Source organism: Nerophis lumbriciformis, linkage group LG06 (genome assembly GCF_033978685.3).
Source record: "Nerophis lumbriciformis linkage group LG06, RoL_Nlum_v2.1, whole genome shotgun sequence".
NCBI classification, from domain to species: Eukaryota; Metazoa; Chordata; class Actinopteri; order Syngnathiformes; family Syngnathidae; genus Nerophis; species Nerophis lumbriciformis.
In genome coordinates this window covers 38,670,096-38,693,688 of record NC_084553.2, presented here as the reverse complement: position 1 = coordinate 38,693,688, position 23,593 = coordinate 38,670,096, and the positions used below count along the sequence as shown (strand labels likewise).

General features: G+C 39.4%; 1 protein-coding gene across 1 annotated transcript in view; it reads left to right on the top strand.

The window, feature by feature from the left end:
- The first annotated feature begins 5,703 nt into the window (after positions 1-5,703).
- Positions 5,704-23,593, top strand: part of dna2 (DNA replication helicase/nuclease 2) — a 25,842-nt gene continuing 7,952 nt past the window's right edge. Inside the window, exons 1-13 of the mRNA XM_061964263.1 lie at positions 5,704-5,945; positions 6,101-6,154; positions 7,101-7,776; positions 7,864-7,972; positions 10,751-10,900; positions 10,973-11,156; positions 15,911-16,059; positions 16,142-16,264; positions 16,354-16,597; positions 16,672-16,786; positions 19,408-19,564; positions 19,644-19,823; positions 23,297-23,527. Of these exons, the coding sequence (XP_061820247.1) occupies positions 5,916-5,945; positions 6,101-6,154; positions 7,101-7,776; positions 7,864-7,972; positions 10,751-10,900; positions 10,973-11,156; positions 15,911-16,059; positions 16,142-16,264; positions 16,354-16,597; positions 16,672-16,786; positions 19,408-19,564; positions 19,644-19,823; positions 23,297-23,527 (2,402 nt within the window). The 5' untranslated portion in view covers positions 5,704-5,915. The remainder of the gene's footprint in view (positions 5,946-6,100; positions 6,155-7,100; positions 7,777-7,863; positions 7,973-10,750; positions 10,901-10,972; positions 11,157-15,910; positions 16,060-16,141; positions 16,265-16,353; positions 16,598-16,671; positions 16,787-19,407; positions 19,565-19,643; positions 19,824-23,296; positions 23,528-23,593) is intronic.

Genomic DNA, 23,593 nt, shown 5'->3' with positions numbered 1-23,593 from the left:
ACTTGCCAACCCTCCCGAATTTTCCGGGAGACTCCCGAAATTCAGCGCCTCTCCCGAAAACCTCCCGGGACAAATATTCTCCCGAAAATCTCCCCATTTTCAGCCGGAGCTGGAGGCCACGCCCCTTCCAGCTCCATGCCGACCTGAGTGAGGATAGCCTTTTTTCACGTCTGCTTTCCCACGATATAAACAGCGTGCCTGCACAATCACGTTATTCCATACGAGGCGTCCGGCATACCCCCGATGAGCATGGTGCAGATGGAGAAGATCTTCTCGGCGTCCGTATTGGCGCACACGTTGCCAAAGCCGATGCTGGTCAGGCTGCTGAGGGTGAAGTAGAGGGCGGCGATGTACGAGCTGCGCACCGACGGGCCGCCGACCGTGTTGTTGACGTAGGGCATCACCAGGCGTTTGCCCAGCTCATGGAGCCATCCTTGGGGAAGAGACGGGAGGACAACAGGGTGACAAGAACTAAATCATCCAGACTAGAGATAAATTGTATTATTATGTTTATCTTACTTAAAAACAAATATATTTATTAATTAAAAATAAAAATAAAAATACATTTTTACTATATTTTGCTAAAAACATCACAATTAATTATATTTTTATTTGTATTTTTTCTGAGTCCTTATTACATCCAGCCATAGAATTATACATTAAAATAAATATATTTAAAATGATTAATTTTAAATGATCATAATAATTCATTTAAAATGACCATATTTAATTATTAAAATAATTGCTTGTTTATCAACAAAATTAGCATTTTATTCATTACATTTTGAAGCTCTCAGAAGCCAAATTATGTTATATTCCTTAAGATTTATTTATGCAAGTTTGAAGTATCAATTATCTAAACACAGTTTTGTTTGCATATTTTCAGGATGTAGATATATCGATATATATATATATCTACATCCTGAAAATATGCAAACAAAACTGTGTTTAGATAATTGATACTTCAACTATATATATATATATATATATATATATATATATATATATATATATATATGTATGTATATATATATATATATATATATGTATGTATATATATATATATATATATATATATATATATATATATATATGTATGTATGTATATATATATATATATATATATGAAATACTTGACATATATATATATATATATATATATATATATATATATATATATATACATACATATATATATATATATATATATATATATATATATATATATATATATATATACAGGTGAGGCCCCGCCTCACCTGCCATCATGGAAAGAAAAAAAATATAAAAAGAAAAAAAATTAATTAAATTGTTATATGTATCCAGTGATTATACTATAAAGTTATTTTCCATTTAACTTCACCAGTTTTAGATTATTTTTATTCAAAATCGCTGAATTTTCACATTTGCCGTTCAAATACTGAGAAGAGACGGTGCGGTGATCAGCAGCCAGTTGAGGCACGTCACTCAGTTGTGCCTCAACATGGATTGCGGACTTGGCTAACTGCTGGCCTGCTGTGCAGTGAGACCGTATTGCTATATGAACTATATTATACATTTCCATAGTTTAGTTAGCTGAGGTATATAATGTACAGTGTATTTTGTCAACAACAATAACAATAACGTTTTTCTTGTGCTGAACAATCATAAAACTGCTGTGAAGACTCACTGGCTGAGGCTCGCAGTAATCCCGCCTCCTTGTGCCGGTTAATGCACCCCCGCCGTAGAATGCACCCCCCGACGGGAGTGCCCCACCAACCAAAGCCCACACCCAAACCCCCCACGTGCAAGACCGAACCCACTCAAAAAAGTCACCCAACAAGAAGCCAAAAAGTGCAAAAACAACAATGCTTGCGTTGGAGGAGCCGCGAACGACTGCAGGGCCACAACATTAGGTACACCTGCAGACTGCAGCACGGATTTAATATTTCATTCATTCACAACTCCTCCAACACGAACATTATTGTTTTTGCACTGGCTTCTCATTAAATAACTTTTTTAAATAGATTCAATCTTGCACGTGGAAAGTTTAAGTGTGGGCTTTAGTTGATATAACACTCCCGTCGGGGGGTGCATTCTACGGCGGGGGTGCATTAATCCAGCACAACCATAATGACGTTTTTTTTATTAAATGTGCTTTTTTGTGTGCTACAGTTTGTATGTGTAAAGTTAAAGTTAAGTTAAAGTACCAATGATTGTCACACACACTAGGTGTGGTGAAATTTGTCCTCTGCATTTGACCCATCCCTTGATCACCCCCTGGGAGGTGAGGGGAGCAGTGGGCAGCAGCATATATACTGTATATATATGTATATATACAGTATATATATATATATGTATATATATATATATATATATATATATATATATATATATGAAATACCTGACTTGCTGAATTCAAGCTGTAAATATCCTCCTCCCCTCTTAACCACGCTCCCAACCACGCCCCCCCCCCCGACCACGCCCCCCACCCCCCACCTCCCGAAATCGGAGGTCTCAAGGTTGGCAAGTATGAAACTTTGGAGGGAAAATTTGAAATATGACATTATTTTATTGACCTATTATGATTAAACAAAAGACATTACGGCCAACTATATGTCAAATTATATTGTTAATGGTGGATAGGACATATCAAGTTGTCTTTTATTAAATGCAAAGTGAGCTAACAAGCAATTGATCAAAAACAAATCCTTCTTCATTCTTCTTTTAAAAAACACTGATTGATAACTGCTGATAAAAAAGGGCTATATCACAAGGACTATTACATTCACCCTCGAGTCCGGAGCTGTAAAGACCCACTGCCAGGTCAAGTGGAGGGTGTTACCCCCGAAGTACATCGGCCCTGGAGGAATGTCTCCCCTGGACCCCTGCGCTCCTTGACTACGGTCTGGAAGCCGGAAGCAGGAAAGGTGTATCATTACCGTTTACCAGAGGTGTGGACTCGAGTCACATGACTTGGACTCGAGTCAGACTCGAGTCATGAATTTGATGACTTTAGACTCGACTTGACAAAATGTAAAAAGACTTGCAACTCGACTTAGACTTTAACATCAATGACTTGTGACTTCACTTGGACTTGAGCCTTTTGAATTGACATGACTTGACATGACTTGCTACTTTCCCCAAAACCCAAAGATGAAAAAGTTATTCGGGAGCGCTCCGTATTTTTCATTGTGTACTTGTCTATCAGCGTTGCGTGTGTCAGCTGGTGTGGTCTCAGTACAACAGTCAATCAAATTAGATCTACTTTGTTTTCATCACACAGCATTCATCCAATCAAATTGCAGGACAACCAACGAAGAAGACATGTCCAAACCACACGCCAGCGAACAAAAAATGATACCTAAAATAATTTTGTTTGGGTATAAAAATTACGAGGTGTCAACACAAAACGGTTTGCAGTATGCAACACATGCGGTTCGAAAATTACTGATGGAGAGGCAACAACTTCCAACTTCGTCCGGCATTTGAAGTTGCACAAAGAACGGTAAGTTTTGAATGTAAGATAACGTTTATTGGCTAAGTAACGTGACTTTTATTTGCTGTGTAGTTAAATCAGTGAGGCTGTAAACTCACTGCTAACGTTATAACGTTATTGCAAACACGGGAATCTGTTGCAGTTCACTACCTTATTCATACTTTTTGTTCAGTGATATTTTTAAGCAGGGTTACGTTAGTCAATATATCACACGTAACGTTAGACGGCGGTCAGCAGCACCGCGTATTTTAGCCACCTAAAAAAAGACAAAAATAGTAAAATAAAGGTCAGTTAAAATGTATACTATATTATGAATATGTGTACCGTTTTAGCTAGCTTTCTGACATACTGTTGGTTGTTTACCTCTGTGGTCCCCAACCACCGGGCCGCGGCCCGGTACTGGTCCGTGGATCGATTGGTATCGGGCCGCACAAGAAATTTTTATTTTTTATTTTTATTTTTTAATTAAATCAACATAAAAAACACAAGATACACTTACAAGTAGTGCACCAACCCAAAACAACTCTCTCCCCCCTTTTGTTCTGGGCATTGAACATGAAGACTCTTCCTTCACTGTTCCGAGTGGCCATGAGAGTCTTGGCAGTGCCTGCCTCCAGTGCTCCAGTGGAGCGAGTTTTCAGCCATGGTGGCATCATACTACGCCCCCATCGTGCACAAATGACTGACAGACTCTTGGCTATTTTGGTCTTTTGCAAATGCAATGCAGCATAGGGCCCTGACATATAAAAAGTACAACTTTTTTGTTATGTTCACGTATATGTCATGTTTTTTCAATGTTAACACTTTTGTACAAATAAGTACATTTGCACTTTATTTTTCAATGTGTTTGTTCTGTAAAGGAATGAGTTAATGTTTAAAATGACTGGTTAATAGTGCTATTATAAAGTGCAATGTCAGCACAATTTTCTTTCCTGCAATTTAAAATGCACTTGTTTTAATAAATAAATACAGCGTTTGAAAAGCATACACAATCTGTGTTAATATATTAGTCTGTGGCTAAAAGGACTTGAAAGGACTCGAAGCTCAAAATGCAGGACTTAGGACTTGACTTGAGACTTTCCAGTCTTGACTTTGGACTTGACTCGGGGCTTGCCTGTCTTGACTCGGGACTTGACTCGGACTTGAGGGCAAAGACTTGAGACTTACTTGTGACTTGCAAAACAATGACTTGGTCCCACCTCTGCCGTTTACCATCATGTTGTGACGTGGGGTCGCATTTTACTGCGTGGGTTGGTCTCCCGGGATGCAGACGGAACTCCGGACGGCAGGTGGGAGTATGATTTATTGTCCATAAATCATTCAATGAGATACAAAATACAGGGAACATTGATTGATTGATTGATTGAAACTTTTATTAGTAGATTGCACAGTTCAGTACATATTCCGTACAATTGACCACTAAATGGTAACACCCGAATAAGTTTTTCAACTTGTTTAAGTCGGGGTCCACGTAATCAATTCATGGTCATTCAAAACAAACAAAAGGGATGTGTGCTGATTGCACGCGGAAGATAAGACAAAAACTTAGCGCAGGATTCTTCAGTCAGGAAACAAGAAATCAACCTACGTGACTGTTGCATACAGCAAACAACGAAGCCAGACCGAGTGTGGCGCACAATGTGAATAAATAGCTCTCTGATTCGTGCCCGGCAGCAGGTGAGCATGCCGAACACTAATCAGAGGCAGGTGAAACCAATCAGCACCCATGGTAACCAAAACAAACCCAGGGGTGCACAAAACAGGAACTCAGGGAGTCCAAAACTAAACAGAACATGACTAAACAAAACATGACGGATCATGTTTTGTTTAGTCATGGACTCGGATGTTTTGTTTAGTCAAGGGAATAAGCGGTAGGAAATGGATGGATGGATGGATGTACTCGCAGGTAATTGTCTTGTGGTGTATGAGGTTGGGTTGAATAATATTTATTAAATATTATTTAATCAAAGGACATTTTTATTTGAATAACATTAAAACATGAATTAGGAACATGATTATAACATTATTATAACATGATTATACAAACACACACATTTTTATTTATTTATTTATTTTTAAACTCAAATTGAAGCAGTTTAATAGTGAACGTTTTTGCCAGAAAAAATGTGTACAATTCCGACGTAAACATTTTTAAATAATAAAAAAATGTTTAGATGTCATTCGAAATACAGTACCGTATAGTTTCCGGACGTTGTGGTGACGTCATTTCCGTGTGCGAAACTGGCATTCTGGCGCGCGAAAGCAAACTGACAAACATGACAAGAAGCTAGCTAACTCGTCGTTAGTTGTTTCGTTGGATTGCTGTTTAGGTCCTCGCTAACCGTACAAAAATAACGTTCGCGATGTTGGCTAATCAAGCATTGAAATAGTCTTGTCATGCTAATTGCATACATACGAAGAAACAACCATTGTCATCATGAACAGAACCAAACTGAAGATACCTAAGGTGGGTTCACATCTGCGACTTAAACTCATTTTACAACACCACTTATGTCTTTCTTATTATAGTTTAGAGGAACGTTACTGTTACTAGTCACAGACACTAGCTAAGAGAGTTGTCAATATTCACCTGGACTAACGTGCTATTTTTTTTTTTCTTAGGTGACAACAAGGGGGCAGAGAAACATCTCTACCTTTTTCGTCTGTCCAAATAAGGTGTATATTACTGCATTTATACTGAAACAACACAATTTGTTTGCGTACTGTGACTGTCCTTGTCAGCAATATTTTTCATGGAGTTACATTATACATCAATCATCAATCTAAGTTTATTTATTTAGCCCTTAATCACAAATGCCTCAAAGGGCTGCACAAGCCACAATGACAAAGAAGACACTTCGTTGAATCATGCACTTCATGAAAATGTTACTGTTTGTATTTTTATAATAACTCGTTATTTAAAAAATAACGAGTTAACTCGTGATTAACGACAAAAAATAGCACATTAAACATGTTTATACGCAGATTAATCACACAATTTATTTTGATCGCACATGCTCCTCTGCCTTAATTGTGGCTCGTTACCTGAAAGGTTTGCTATATGGTCAATGCATGCGTCAGTGCAAAGATGAGTGAGGAAACTCACTTCAAAATAAAATCTGATTGGATTTTAGCTAAAACTTACCATCCATCCATTTTCTACCGCTTGTCTCACGTTTTTCGCAAATAAATCAATTATATTTATGTAGTGAAGTGAATCATATTTATATAGCACTTATTCTCTCGTAACTCAAAGCGCTTTACATTGACAAACCCATTGTCTACATTTAAGCTACATTCCCACCGGTATGGGTGGAACTGGGAGCAAGGTGGGTGAATTGTCTTGCCCAAGGACACAACGGTAGTGACTAGGATGGCAAAGGTTAAGTTTATGACCGGCTGTTCCAGACGCACATTCAAGTAAAACATTTAACAAGGTTCCAGGATGAAATTGCATACAGTTAGTATGTGCCCAAACATCAGGATCTTTTTTTTAAAGTTAATTTAAATTATATAAGCGAGTGATTAATTTAATTAATTTGAAATTCAAAATAGTGTTTAATATGATTTTGAAATGAATCATTTGACAGCACACAATATAATCAGTTTGATATGATTTCAGGATTTGCCCCCTAAGTCACCAAGAAGCAGCTCTGTGCTCTGCAACAATGACATGCCAGCCAAAGATGAGGGTGTCTTCGTGAGTGCATCTTGCGCTCCTTTAAAGAGGACAATCCTCAAGGATCTTGAGAATCTTCTTCCATCCTCTCCGGACCTCCTCGTGGTTCCTGAGACCCAGACGAGTCAGGTTATACCTTCATCTCCCAGAGGAAGCCAAAATGATGTGAAACCTGAACCCAGGAGAGAAGCATCAGTCGTCAGAAAACCTGTCCAGTGGTCCTCCATCTGTCCAAGTCCTCGCTCCAAAGGACTGAGTGTAATGGCCGAGAGAGAGACGGGTTCATCAAAAAGACTCTTCAGCCCTTCTGATGAGCTCCATGATGCAAAGAGGCAAAGAACCGCTAACACGCTGTCGCCCAGCCCTGAGACAGACGGAGACAAAAACAAGAGAGAGGCTGTCTTTACAGCCATAACGAGGCAGAAGGTGACGGAAAGCAACATTGTCACAGGCCATGTGCACACGCCTGATGAGCAAGCTAGCAATGCTGCAGCCCAGAAGCATGTATCGAATGGAATGGTCGAGTTAGTGGAGAAAGAAGCTCTAAAAGCAACCTTGCAGTCATCAGACGGAGACGAGCATCAAGTGAAAAAATCTTCTGATGAGAAGCAAGTTGGAGGTAATTAATTTTATTCTTGTGAAGAGTACAAAAATGTTTTTTAATTGTCCTTCCATTCGCTGTGGGGTTGTTGTTCTCCAAATTAAGGTGACGCAGGCACCACATCAGTATTTCCTTTGGAAGAAGGGTTGGATGAGTGGTGGTTCACAGAGCAGATGGATCCAAGTGAAAGTGTTGTCTCGAAAGAGAAACCCCGGTAAGAAAGAGGTGTATACTGTACGTACAGACAAGGCCGGCCCATGGCATAACACACTATGCGAAATGTTTTCTTTCATTTAAATCCGTCAGTTATGAAATACAACATCATAAAATTAAGATAAGTAAAGATGCTGTCAAAGTTCAATTGTAAGGTTTTTTTAATAATATAAGGAATGTGCAACACAACATGCACCCCATGCAAAAATGTAAAATGGTTAATTCTGATAGCGACATACCCAGCATGGAACACTTCACCGTTCACTAAACGCAGACGTCATAATGTCATCAAGCTCACATTTATCCATTCACACAGCACCAATATTTGGTAACCTGGATGAGGTGATAGAAGAAATGTAAAAAATTATAAATCTATCAGACAAAGTTATGTTTTAGCAGTGATGGGCAAGCTACTTGAGATACAAGTTAGTCTCGATTAAATGTAGCTAAGCAACAGGGGACGCTATCTCCAGAGAATTGTAGAAAGCTGCACTACATGGCAAAAGTGGCTTAAAGTTAAAGTTAAAGTACCAATGATTGTCACACACACACTAGGTGTGGCGAGATTATTCTCTGCATTTGACCCATCACCCTTGATCACCCCCTGGGAGGTGAGGGGAGAAGTGGGCAGCAGCGGTGGCCGCGCCCGGGAATCATTTTGGTGATTTAACCCCCAATTCCAACCCTTGATGCTGAGTGCCAAGCAGGGAGGTAATGGGTCCCATTTTTATAGTCTTTGGTATGACTCGGCCGGGGTTTGAACTCACAACCTACCGATCTCAGGGCGGACACTCTAACCACTAGGCCACTGAGTAGGTACATCAAAGCATTGTCAATAATGTTTCTTTTTTTTTTTAATTGTCAGCTTGAAGCGTCCCTCTGTCTCCGACTCCCTTGTCATCATGTGATATGAGTGCATGTCTGTTATGATTGATCCGTAATGTTTCACCCTAACCTTAGCCAGTTGTGACTCACCATACGAACACCAACAAATCATCATGGATTTTCTTTGTATGTATGGATATTGTCACCGATTCTGTTCATAACTTTTATGGACAGAATTTCTAGGCGCAGTCAAGGCGTTGAGGGGATCTGGTTTGGTGGCTGCAGGATTAGGTCTCTGCTTTTTGCAGATGATGTGGTCCTGATGGCTTCATCTGGCCAGGATCTTCAGCTCTCACTGGATCGGTTCGCAGCCGAGTGTGAAGCGACTGGGATGAGAATCAGCACCTCCAAGTCCGAGTCCATGGTTCTCGCCCGGAAAAGGGTGGAGTGCCATCTCCGGGTTGGGGAGGAGATCTTGCCCCAAGTGGAGGAGTTCAAGTACCTCGGAGTCTTGTTCACGAGTGAGGGAAGAGTGGATCGTGAGATCGACAGGCGGATCGGTGCGGCGTCTTCAGTAATGCGGACGCTGTATCGATCCGTTGTGGTGAAGAAGGAGCTGAGCCGGAAGGCAAAGCTCTCAATTTACCGGTCGATCTACGTTCCCATCCTCACCTATGGTCATGAGCTTTGGGTTATGACCGAAAGGACAAGATCACGGGTACAAGCGGCCGAAATGAGTTTCCTCCGCCGGGTGGCGGGGCTCTCCCTTAGAGATAGGGTGAGAAGCTCTGCCATCCGGGGGGAGCTCAAAGTAAAGCCGCTGCTCCTCCACATCAAGAGGAGCCAGATGAGGTGGTTCGGGCATCTGGTCAGGATGCCACCCGAACGCATCCCTAGGGAGGTGTTTAGGGCACGTCCGACCGGTAGGAGGCCGCGGGGAAGACCCAGGACACATTGGGAAGACTATGTCTCCCGGCTGGCCTGGGAACGCCTCGGGGTTCCACAGGAAGAGCTGGACGAAGTGGCTGGGGAGAGGGAAGTCTGGGCTTCCCTGCTTAGGTTGCTGCCCCCGCGACCCGACCTCGGATAAGCGGAAGAAGATGGATGGATGGATGTATGGATATTCTCATTCATCCAGATCATTGTATTTTCTCCGTAATTTCTTTGGGCCTGGATTCGCAGTCCATTTTCTCTCTTTGTAGCTTTTAGCTTTGATGTAAGTTACCACGCTACATGGGTCTAAAAAATAGCTAAAGTAAAGGGCATTTCTACTTGCTCAAAAAGTCGCCAAGCTACGGGGAAATGTAGTTAAGCTACGTAGCTTTGCTACATGTACCTTGTTACTGCCAATCACTGTGTTTAAGATTTTACTTTTGCATCTCATAGCAAATAATTGTGGTGCGTTCAAGAAACCTTGATTAAAGTTTAAAACAGCAACATCACATCTTTTTAAAGACGGTTAAGGCTTACCACCAGTAGAAGCATTAATAATTATAATAATGATGTTTCAATAATGATTATTGTTATCCATCGATGACAATTTGACATTAATCAGATCATCTTTATTCACACTATGACATAAAGGTAAACTCGACATATTTATATACATTTATGTGAAAAATGACAGGTTGTATGATTGTTAAAACTCACATTATGGCAACTTTTATATTAAATTTGTTGGCACTTTTGTTAAATATCAAGCAAACAAAAAACAACACCAAGTAATTTAGGGAGGTTTAAGGATATTTTAGAGAGTCTTTAGCCCCCATAAAAAGATATACTTAGTGTATTAGAGGCAGTGACGTTAGGTTTAAGGTTGGGTGGGAGGCCCTTCAGGAGTCTAATAATAATAAGAATAAATATTACAGACCAACATGGGGCCACATAAAGCCTCCGTACAGACAAGTATGTTGTTGTTTTTTAAACTTATTGCCCATGTGTGTTTTCTCTGCAGTAAGTTACCAGATCATGTGATTCTCTGTGGCGGTCTAAACAACCGCTACTGGGTTTTAAACGTGGACGAGAGGCAGGATCAAAAACTGCTGACCATCACACATTATAGATCTTTGCATCCCACTGAGACGTGTCTTCTGAAAGATGGATGGTAGCTCCTCTCTTCATTGTCACGTCACATACATGTGTGTCAATATTCTAACCTCCTTTGTTTTGGTCCCAGGGAGATGATGCCCATTGGCCGTGGCGATGTGGTCCATTTGGAAGGTCGCTGTGATGCCGGATTCTGGTTGATAGACAGGGAGCAAGGCCTGCTGGTTTTACGTCCTGATACGTTGGTTTCAGGCACCAGCATCTCCAGCTCTATTCGTTGTATGAGGAGGGCCGTGCTCGGAGAGATGTTTAAGGTACATTATTTAAAACGGTTGCTTTTAACTCTGTAAATATCATTAGTTATCTTCAAATATTCCGAAGAAAGAAGGGTGTGAGCTACGTATAAAGCCTTTATTCACAGCAGTATATCAAATATTGCATAAAGGCTTTTGACTATACAGCTAAATTGCCTGGGTACACGGTATGAACATTTCTTAACACGGTTATTGTGACCAAAATGATCTCGGTTTCATGGACTCAAGTAGAAATTGAATGTGCATATGAAAGCAACAAAAGCATTATAAACAAAGTAATATGGCAGAAAAAAAACAAAAACATAAATAACTAAAATATATCTAAACATTGTGCAAGATAGCACTTTATGGACATAAGAGATTCAAAAATAAAAACAAATGTAAAAATGTTGAAAGATGGCACCTGATGTCGATAAGACGTAACTGCACTTTTTGTCCATATTGATAAAAACAGTGTTCATGTATGAGATCTAATCTTATACATGGGGCTGCCAATTATGGCCAAAATAATAATTAAGATTGTTAGGTAAAGCAGTGTTGGGGTGAGGTGTGAACATAATACCATCATTTAATTTGTAATGTCTAATAAAAAGGCTATAGATAAACGTTATCCATATATCTAGAGACAAGTATTTGTTTTTTTGTTCATTAATAATATCAACGTGTCAGCTTTTTCTCATTACATTGTGTCTTTATCTCTATTTTGATAGAAGGGGGGTATTTTTATTATTATTAATTTTTTTAAGTTATGTATATTTATATGTACATGTAGATGCTGTATTGGGACAGATCCATTAAGATTTTGAGCAGAAATATGTCGTAGAGGAATGAACTATACACAATAAAACATTAACAAAATGCCGTGTCACATGAATGGTTTTTAAAGTAATACCTTTGTGACATCAAAAAAACACAACTAATGTCCATCCATCCATCCATTTTCTACCGCTTATTCCCTTTTGGGGTCGCGGGGGGCGCTGGAGCCTATCTCAGCTACAATCGGGCGGAAGGCGGGGTACACCCTGGACAAGTCGCCACCTCATCGCAGGGCACAACTAATGTAAAAAAAAAAAAAAATCATGGTGTTTACTTTTCGGTATCAATATAAAATTCAAAGCAGTTTGGCTAATGAAGATGAAGTCTAACAAAAACAGGAGTGATACCCCTCACATCGAATACACGATCTTCACAGCCTGGATTCAGTTTGATGTGATGACAAAACATTATAGATAGTATTGATGTTATTTGAACACTGATACAGTTTGCAGTTAAATAAAGGACGAGTGAGCATTCTAGTCAACAAACTGAATACTTTATAAACAAGTTGTGGCAACCTTTCCGACACATCACCTGCTGCATGTTTCCTCACATCATTAACATTTAGCAACAGCAGCTGATGGATGCTATATTGAGAAAATAAAAGCAACATCAAATAGTTTTCTCCTTTGCTGTATACTTTTAGTGTGGGACAAGTGCGTCTGTCTCTAATATTGTCCACACTTGTCTCCATCTAAAAACAGCAGTGCTCTCTTAAACGCACGCTGAGAAGCGAGGGAAAATTAAGTTAAAACAAGCGCTTGGCTCTGTTTGCTACGAGGCGAAATCTCCGGAGCAAAGTCAGTGTAGTTTGTCTGCCATGATTTTCAAGCCAAACGACGTTAGTGCGCATGCGCCTGTCTTCGTTTTAAGGATGTAAGCAATGTCGCCTAAAAATGCTTTAATAAATGAATTTTTTTCTGTAATTACAAGTTTATATGGTATAACTAACCGTCCGGAATTCTACTGCTGTTTATCATAATACCGTTTACTGTTACATCGCTACTGGGTACATTTTGTAAGTATATATTAAAGTGTTGTATTGTATTGAATGTCAATGAAGTGACTTTGATGGAATACAATGTGCCGATATATCAACCAGTGTTCAGTGTTGGCAGATTTTAGCGAAAAAGTATGTAATTGCCATTGCCGATATTTGCCTTTTATTGCCGATCACAAACAGACACCCTGTATTTATTTTCGACAAGCTAATAGCTAATTGTAAGTGTGTCCATACACAGTGTGGAGCAGCTCCCCTTAGCTAATAATTAATAATCACCTCGATTATGGCAAAAGAAATTGCATTTATTGGTATCTTAAGTACAGGGTATCTGCAGGGTCTTATAAAGTCTTAAATCCAACAATTTGAATTTAAGGCCTTAAAATTTCTAAAATCCTCCTAAAATCTCATGTACGGTCAGCGATGGTAGAAATTTGGAGTAAAAAGATGATAGCAAAACGAAATGCTCTGCTAATATTTGGCATCAAGCCAAGCAGCTGTGTGCGCGCCTACGTATCTACATGTGCACAGCAGGGGAGCTGGTTAATTATGGTATGAGAGTAGCGTATTTGGGTTTGTGAGAATGGCAACGTGTTGGCTGAGTGATTTCACTGAGTGAGTGGGCGAGTAAACAGAGAGAGAGGGAGTGCGTGCACTACGTAGTAGAAAAATTAATGGGTCCGGTTGTGTCCTGCAAAACTAATAATAAAGCTACCAGATTGTCACAAATCGGTGGCCTCAAATTCTGACTGGAAAGCGGAGCTTGGCAGACACATTGAAGGGTGTTACCCCCGATGAAAACATCCGCCCTGAAAGGAACGTCTGCTCTGTGTTCCTCGACTAGCCGAACAGCAGGACAGGTGTAACAACTACATTATTACCTGTCACTCTTTATAACTACTTGTGCAGATCTGAATAACTCATTAGTTAGATGTTTACCAACGTTTGAAGCAAAGGTGGTAATACTAATCGCCACATTTGGCGATGCGTGTTTTAAAGCAACAATTGAAGCGGCGCGTCCTTGTTTAAAGCGCCACCTTTATTGTTAGTTTTGAAGCCCAAATACTTCCATATTGTGCTTCATCGCCCTCTTTATTAACCAGTAGAATGGTTGTTTTTTTGCCATTCTTCCTCTCCAAGATGTTATTGCTTGTATGCACTGTGTGTGTGCGCGTTTTGACACACTCAACAGCATGCGCCTTGGCACAGCAGCATTCAGATGAAAGAAAGGTACCGGTACTTTTCAAAGGCAGTATATTCCAGATTTCAATCAGTTGGTATTGCGATACTTTATTAGTACTGGGATACCGTACAACCCTAATTTCAATATGGTAAAAGACGTGCACATGAAGATGCAGAGCCTTTGTCCCGACAGTCCACACTCACTGAGGTGTTTGGTGAACAAGGTGAGTGCAAAAGAAACAGCGCTAAGGTTGTGTGCTCACAGAAAATGTGGTTTACTACATCGCCAAGATGCTGCCCTTTAACACTGTTGAAAAACTAGAATTTCCAAAAAAGTTGCAAACGTTGTCAAGTTGTTTCCTCACTAGGAATATGCCAATGTTTTTTTTGTATATGACCTGTTAATAAAGGCTTCCTCCCACCGCTAAAGACATGCACCTGGGGATAGGCTGATTGGCAACACTAAATTGGCCCTAGTGTGTGAATGTGAGTGTGAATGTTGTCTGTCTATCTGTGTTGGCCCTGTGATGAGGTGGCGACTTGTCCAGGGTGTACCCCGCCTTCCGCCCAAATGCAGCTGAGATAGGCTCCAGCACCCCCCGCGACCCCAAAAGGGACAAGCGGTAAAAAATGAATGGATGGATGGATGGATGGACTCTGCACTTTGTTTACAAAGGTCCTAACCTGATTGTCAGTTAAGTAATGTACAACTCTACCTCTGTCAACTTGTTTAGTATTAAAGTGCAAATTTCTTTGTCAATACTTTATTTAGCCATATTCTTGATTGTACTGGTTGTGTTGTGTATATTTGAGGGTCGCCCCACCCCTCCCCTTTAACAAACAACTATTTTATTGCTTTTGGTTGTCAGAGTTTATTTTATTATTTTTTAATTTTATTAAACTTGGGATATTTAAAAGTTTGCATACCAACTACAATGTTATAATATAAGAGTAACACAAGTTAATTGCATTTTAAGGGTATACTTGTATTATTATTATGTATTATCATTACATCCGTAGTTATCTTGGTCTCAAAATAATTTTAAACAATAGTATCGTTTATCTGCAATAATTTGTAGGTCAATATATTGTCAAGAAAAATTAGTTATCGGCCTAGGCCTAGATGATGGGACTCGGCAGCATAAGACATTTAACAGAAAACCCTTGATTAAGAAAGAAATTAAGATCGATCAGCAACAAAAAATGTAAATGTAATATATCAAAAATGGTGTAGCCTTTTTAAATAATAAAATAATGTGTGCTTCCCTTCTTTACACTTAATAAAAATAAATATAATACAGTACTGTTATAAAAATCTAAATATTTCATTTTTCTGAATTTGTTTTATTTTTCTTAGAAAACGCAAGCCAGTAATTTTCATTTTTTCCTTTTATTTTTTAAAGCATGCAAACTATGCTAAGGCATAACTAGATGTGATGCATTCTGTGGGAAATTAATTACCGGTAGATAGAAAATACTGAATCACAAAACGTACAGCCTTTTTGAACCATATACTTCAGCCCCTAAAATCTGTAATCAGGGGAATTAAAGCTGAAATGGTAAAACGTTTGTTTTAACAATTTCCCCTAAAGTACGCATTGAGGCTATGTTTTTTCCGATTGCTTGATTATTCGAACAAAGTAATGGATAGATTACTAAAATAATCTTTAGCTGTAGCCTTAGTGTGAATGACCTAATGGGCCTAATTTGCAAAACTTCTAACCGCTGACATTCTCTCCTGTTTGCTGTGATGCAGAGTTTTGACGGCGGCTCCAAGCAGATGCTGAACGGTACCATTGTCCACCAAGTGTTCCAGGCAGCAGCCACAGCTAAGGACTTCTCTCTGGACACATTGTCCAAGATGGCCGACGAGGCTCTGCACAGTCCCCAGCACTTGGGTGACATGTAAGAATTGTTTTTGGCCACCCAGAAAAGGCATATGGCATAAAGTGAGAAGTGTCAAGCAGGTGTGTGCGTGTGTCTGCAGGTACAGTTTGGGTGTAACTCAGGAAGAGATGAAGCAGGAGCTGCATGATTATCTGCCCTCGCTGGAACATTGGGCAAAGGAATACATCAGCTCGCCAACGCCAAAGACCATCAGCCTGCAAATGTGTGAACACGCAACACTGACAAACATTTTGAAAATCATTATTCAGAAATTAAATAAGCCTGTTTTGTAATACTCATATGTGATGTCAGACCAAACAACATTGGAGCTGCAGGCAAGTTGCAGGATGTTGCTAGCGCCACAATTACAGAGCTGGGTGACATTGAAGAGAATGTGTGGTCGCCGCGATTCGGTCTGAAAGGGAAGATTGACCTGACGGCGCGAGTTCGAATCCAAAGAGCAAGAAATGTGAGCTGCAAGCCCTCTAAAGTGGAAACCATCCCTTTGGAGCTGAAAACAGGAAAGGAGTCCAACTCGATAGAACATCGCAGTCAGGTTGGAAGGAAACTATAAAATCTTATTTAAAACATTTACCGGTACTTGTGACTTTCAGGCAGCTTTTTTTCCAGGTGATTCTGTACACCCTAATGACTTTGGAGAGATACAACCCTGCAGCTGGTTTTCTGCTTTACCTGAAGACTGGAAACTTGCATCCTATTGTGGCCAAGCACATGGACCGCAGAGGTGTGTAACGCTCCGCCCAGCTGACAATGTTAACTCCTAACAGGACTCGTCATTAGGCACACCTACATCGAAGAAGATCCAGTACAAGAGCTGCATGAAAAATTCTGCCTTTTAGAAGAGAATACTGTTCACTTTTGATAGTAATTTTTCTGTAATTATTGTTACAACCATGTACGCTTAACAATATCACGGCACATGTTAACATTCATATTTCCCTCAATGAACCACATCTCTCCTGTGCTGGCAGCACTCATGCAGTCCCAGTAGTGGTGGAAATTGATGAGATTTTTCCGTTTCCGATTCCACTTTCAATTCTGTTTAACGATTAGGTTTTTTATCGGTTCTCTTATCCATTCCCATTTGGATAACATGATAACAAATAAGTTGATTAGCGTTAACTTTGTTTAGTTTAAAAGAAACATGAATGTACGAACTCAACTGTAAGGTCTTATGAAGCTGACAACCTCCATGAGGCGCCACGGTCGGGGTTCCCCAAATTTTTAAAAACATTTTTAAATAACTAATATATTAATACAATCAATAGTTTACTGTAGAAATAAACTAAATATTACACAAATGATTATTTTTAAAAGCATGAGCTGACCACTCAGAAGTTGAACTACGTCTGTTGGTGAGAAATACAAGCAGGGCAAGTCCAATAAAAATGTGCATTGTGCAATTCTTCAACCATCAGCTAGAAACATAAACCATAATTTTGCAAAAAAATACGCATATCTTTTATTTTCAGGAAGGATATGAGATCTGTCTGACTAATTACGGTGTTTCCACTTTGGAGAACAATTCTCATACAAGACAGGGAGCCTGCCAGTCAGATGGTGTGCATGAGAGTATTAATTTCATGTTTACAGTAAATAATAGCAGCTTTTACAATAAAGTACTAACCAGACAGGCAGTGTTAGTTAGTTAGTTAGTTAGTTACCTAGTTACCTGCAGCACATCGCTGACATTGCTGCCTTTGCTGCTGGTAAAGATTCGCTTTTGGCTCGGACAGGTATGAAAACGTGTCATTCATTCAAAGTTTTCACATTTGGTGTGTGCTAATGTTTCTGGTAGTATTTCCTCTCTTTGAAGAAATACCCACTTTGCAAGTATTGCAAGTTGTCCTGTCCATCCTTTCTCGTAAATGACTCCAGCTTTTGTGCCACTTTCGTGCCGTGCGTGGTTACGTCATGCGGGTTGATAAGAGAATCATTAACAAAACTGGCAAATGATTCCCAGGAATCGAAACACTGGGAGCCGATTCTAAACAAGAACTGGTTTTCGATTCCCATCCCTAAGTCCCAGACCGTGACACTATGACCACAATGCTTGACCGTAGACACAATTATTGTGGGACTTACTATATTTTTTGGACTATAAGTCGCAGTTTTTTTTCATAGTTTGGCCGGGGGTGCGACTTATACTCAGGAGCGACTTATGTGTGAAATTATTAACACACTACCGTAAAATATCAAATAATATTATTTAGCTCATTCACGTAAGAGACTAGACGTATAAGATTTCATCGGATTTAGCGATTAGGAGTGACAGATTGTTTGGTAAACGTATAGCATGTTCTATATGTTATAGTTATTTGAATGACTCTTACCATAATATGTTACGTTAACATACCAGGCACGTTCTCAGTTGGTTATTTATGCCTCATATAACGTACACTTATTCAGCCTGTTGTTCACTATTCTTCATTGATTTTAAATTGCCTTTCAAATGTCTATTCTTGGTGTTGGGTTTTATCAAATAAATGTCCCCCAAAAATGCGACTTATACTCCAGTGCAACTTATATATGTTTTTTTCCTTCTTTATTATGCATTTTCGGCCGGAGCGACTTATACTCCGAAAAATACGGTACTTGTGTTGCCAGCTATTTACATAATAATGGCTGTGCGTTGGCCATATCACAGTAACAAGTAAAACAAGTAAAAGCAATACGAGCAAAGTTAAAAAAATAAAATAAAAAAAACTATGATAAAGATTACAAAACCGTTCACAACTTCATTGTCAAGCCTAGAAGCGTGTTCACGGCCTGGAAGAAAACTTGACAGAACTGCATAAAGGGTTAGTCAGATTACAAAAAATAGCAGAGCAGGTAGGAACCCCAACACTAACAAACATTTGACTTGCACTGGAGCTCCTTCAAGCTTCATGCTGTCATTGTAAGCCACTAGGTAAGGTAGTCTATACTGCTACACAAATTGTACACCGACAACTCTAAAGCCAGAGTCCTTAATTATATTTGACTAAGGGACATACTTTTTCTCAGCAGACACCGTGAGGGCCAGATGGTGGGTTGCGGTGTCGGTGTAGATGACAAGGTTGTATAATTTGTGTAATTGGCCATGAAACACGTGCTTGCAATTAAAAAAAAAAGGCTGAAAAAACAGAGTACCGGTAGTTATATTTAAAGGCAAAGCTTTGTGAACAGGTTTAAGTTGTCTTATCTGTGTTTTTTTCTTGAGTTATAGTCTTAATGTTTCCCTTTACAGGTCTTAAACGTCTTTAAATTTGATTTTGAAAAATCTGTGGGTCCCCTGAAGCTAGTGATACTATTAATATCCCTTAAATTAAATAAAGCAAAGTTTTCTGTTTTTGGTCACATTAGAGTTGCTGAAGCTAAGGAACACCATGGTTCATTACGTTCACAATTGCACGCAGAAAGGAGTGGAGGGAAGTCGCCTTGCCAGACTCCCAAACATTTTGACGGACAAAAAGACTTGTCAGTATTGCCCTCAGAGGAGAAACTGTGCTCTGTATGAAAGGTAAACCCCTTTTCTTGGAGTCGCACAATGATGACTGAATTGTACTCTCTTATTATCTTCCTCCATCCTTTCTCACCAGAGTGTTAGAAGGCGCCTCTGCAGACAGCAGTGATGACTTTCTGCAGGAGGAGACAAGTCACTTAACTGCCACGCATTTAAAATATTTTGCCCACTGGATGCTGTTGTGTAGTCTCGAAGCTGCCAGCATGAAGGCCAGGAATGGCCGAAAGCGGGTGTGGCTCCAGACGCCGGAGGAAAGGTAAGCAAGCTGCTGTTAGTCATAATAGCATCCAAACTCGCTTTGGTACATGTTCTGAAATAGGGCTGCACGATTTTGAGAAAAAAACTAATTGCGATATTTCTTTCCAAAATTGCGATTGCGACTTCATTTGCGATTTTCATATTTGATACATGAAAATGCATAAAACTGCGAAAATAATGAGTGAAGGAAGACATGTTACTTTTAGACAGTCAACATATTCTTGTCTCAAGGTGCTACACATTAGAACAGCATGCAATAATTTACTTTAAAGATATTTGGCTTTATGCAGACAGACTCAGAGCTTTTGTTTACATTATGCTCTTAGACTGAAGAAAGAACAAGTACAAACTATACAGTGTTTATAATGTAATGTTATCAAAATGTATAATAATGCATGTAACCATTTAAAAGGATATCAACTTGTGTTTCTCATTACTGTAGAATTGTAATCCATTGTACTGTAATTGGAAGGTTAATACATTTTAGTTATCCTAAATTAATAAGTTAAAATTGACTCTCATTTCTGTAAGCAAAAAATTATTGGCAAAGTTCCTCTTTTGTGAGACAAATGTTTTGTTCCTTTGGCCAGGTTATCATTTTGCAACTGTGGTTTCTGTTAAAACAGTCATTTATCCTGTGCCATTAGAGTATATATTATGGTGTTTATCTATCATTATTATTGTTTCACTGCCTTTTATCTCATTTGTTTTGTGTGTTTTTTCCCTCATTTTGTACATGGTATGCAATTTGAAAGAAATGTTAAGCCAGACAAATGTCATGTTTCTAGATAGTGTTTATTTTAATAAACAATCAAACTGAGCATTTTTTCTCTTGTTTGGTAGAAAGTTGTACATTACGTTATATATTTATCAGGGCTGTCAAAGTTATCGCGATAATGCGTTAACTATAAGTTCATTTAACAGCAATAATTTTTTTAATGCACGATTAACAGTTTTGACCCTCGGCCCGTTCCCTAGTTTGGGAAAATGTGTAATGGCATCCAGTTACTCTTGAGCCACAGGCTCGAAAATAGCTAGCAGGACAGCACATAGAAAAGGGGACCTTATGGAAATCTCAGATCCAAAACCATGGCAAGACAGTTTTACCTTCAGTCGCCATGAGACGACATCATTGGAGCGAATGCTGAGTGTGCATTGCTGCTTAAAGTGAGGAGAAGCTTCACGTCCCTTTTTGGATAACATTTAAGTGCATTAAAAACATAACATGTTGATTGTTACTCTAACTGCTTTAGTAAGATGGAATACAAGCTCAGCAGAAACAAAGACGGTAGAGAAAAAATCTAAAGTCACTTTTACTGGAGATTTTCGTCAAAACATGTCAAGTCCGATGTTCCGATACCAATATTTTGGTATCGGGACCAAAATGTATATACCATATTTTTCGGACTATAAGTCGCAGTTTTTTTCATAGTTTGGCCAGGCTCCAGTGCGACTTATATATGTTTTTTTCCTTCTTTATTATGCATTTTCGGCAGGTGCGGCTTATACTCCGGTGCGACTTATACTAGGTACTTTTCTAAATAAAGGGGGCCACAAAAATGTCATTATTAGCTTCATTTTAACTGAAAATCTTACGATAAATATAGTAATATAGTATGTTTCCTATTGCACTGAAAGAACAATTTTAGAAGGTTAAAATAAAAAAGTAAAAAGCATTAGACACATTGGGCTTATTTTATTGCACTCAAAGAACAATTTACAAGTGTAAATATTACATATAGTCTACCATAATCTAGGATTACCGTAGGTTGTAATAGAATAAAAAGCTTTATTGACATTGTATTAAATCCTTCATGATTTAGGTTGCAAATCTTGTCAACCAAGTAGCTGAAAGTACGCATACAATCATTAGCAAATACTCAAAGAAATACTATGGCTAAAAGCACACATGGAGCAGGTAAAACACACATTGTAAAAGATAAAACACAAATTGTAGGAATTTGTTACAACATCCAGTCATTTCACTTGCATTAGTTTACGTTACGTGGGCAGTGCCGGTTTGGACTGCGCTAACAACAAGCCACACAGCTGTGTGTGTGTCTGCGTATCTGTATGTGCACAGCAGGGGAGCCAGTTGACTCCATTATTACCTGTCGCTCCATAAATCCCTTCTGCAGATCTTAGTGCTTGTTATTTAAACGTTTGCCTAAGTTTGAAGCAAAGGTGGTAATACTAATCGGCACCTTTGGCAAGGCATGTTTTAAAGCCACACTTGCAGCACAGCGCTTCCGTGTTTAAAGCATTACTTTTATAGATAGTTTTGAAGCCAAAATACCTCCATATTGCGCTTCACGCACACTCTTTATTAACCAGTAGAATTGTCGTTTTTTTCCATTCTTCCTCTTCACGCTGTTTTTGTTTGTATGCGCTCTGAGCTCTCGGGTCTGTGCGGGCATTTTGACACACTCAACAACATGCACCTCGGCTCTGTACATCACCGCTGCACGGCAGCATGTGGATGAAAAAAAGCACCAGTATTTTTCAAAGGCAGTATAGTATAATTTTTTATTCATTAGTACCGCGGTGCTTTATTAGTGCCGGTGTACCGTGCAATCCTAGGTGGGACACAGCATCCAGTGCAGACCCAATGAACAGAGAGACTTTCCCGTCAAGACGTTAAGGATTACATGTATCTGTTGTCATTGTCTCAATAATGTATCTGTTTCCAAAATACCTGTATATAACTATATACTTTGTAATATATCTCTGCCTAGTCCTAAGTAAAATCTTTTGCCATGTAAACATTGAGGTACAGCTGTGGTAAAGAACGTCTGGACTCGGCTCATCAGCTGATTGCCGTTTAGTTAAAAAAGGCAAATATCGGCCCCAAATCCGATCTAATGATCGGGACATCTCTATAATTACATGCCTCCTCCACAACTCCTGGTACTACAGCCAGAGATTAACAGTGACCAAAGCGCAGCTACTGCCATCTTGTGGAGTTAATTAAAAAAAAACAAAAAAAACCTCAGCAGGTAGCCTACAGCCACAGCTGTTAATGTTTTTTGTAGACTCGGTGGTTATTTGAATAGTGGCATTATTGCAGACTTTTAAAAAAAGCATTAAAAGGATGACAAGTTTACTCACGTAGTAAAGTCTGGAAGTATTTGGCTTCACTTTTATGGTTATTGCTTCGAGTTCATCCAAATGGCTTTAAAATAAAAAAAGCTGTCTGGGACTGTGGGTGAAAATTTGCACTTTGCTAAATTTGTCATATTTGCTGCAGTTCCAAACAGTTTAAGAGGTTTCACAAAAATATTGTATTTATTTTATTAAGGAGACATAATGCAACATTTCCTAAATTCCTTGATCTTAAAGTCTTTGTACAACTGTAAATTCACAATCTGAGTCATGCATTTATCAAAAGGGTATTAGAAAGGAAGAAATACAGCGCCATCTGCTGGATCACCTATATTTAAAAGCGTATTGATTTAGGTTATCTGCTTCTAGCGAGAAGAACGGGACTTGTGTCGGCAACCTTCAGCTGAGTGACCACGTGATCGTGCAGTCGGAGGGAGTTTTCCTTCACCGTTTCCAGCGAGCCAACCGGTCATGCAACACAAGCGGCCTGACCACCGGGGATCGCGTCGTCCTCAGTGACCAGGGAGGTCGTTATGTCGCGGTGGCAACAGGCTACCTGTGTGACGTCAGCACGACATCCATCGGTTGTACCCTGGACAGGTGAGCACTCATACTGCACAGGTCTGCTTGTCCCTATATGGTCTGCAGCCCAGTGAAGGTAGAATG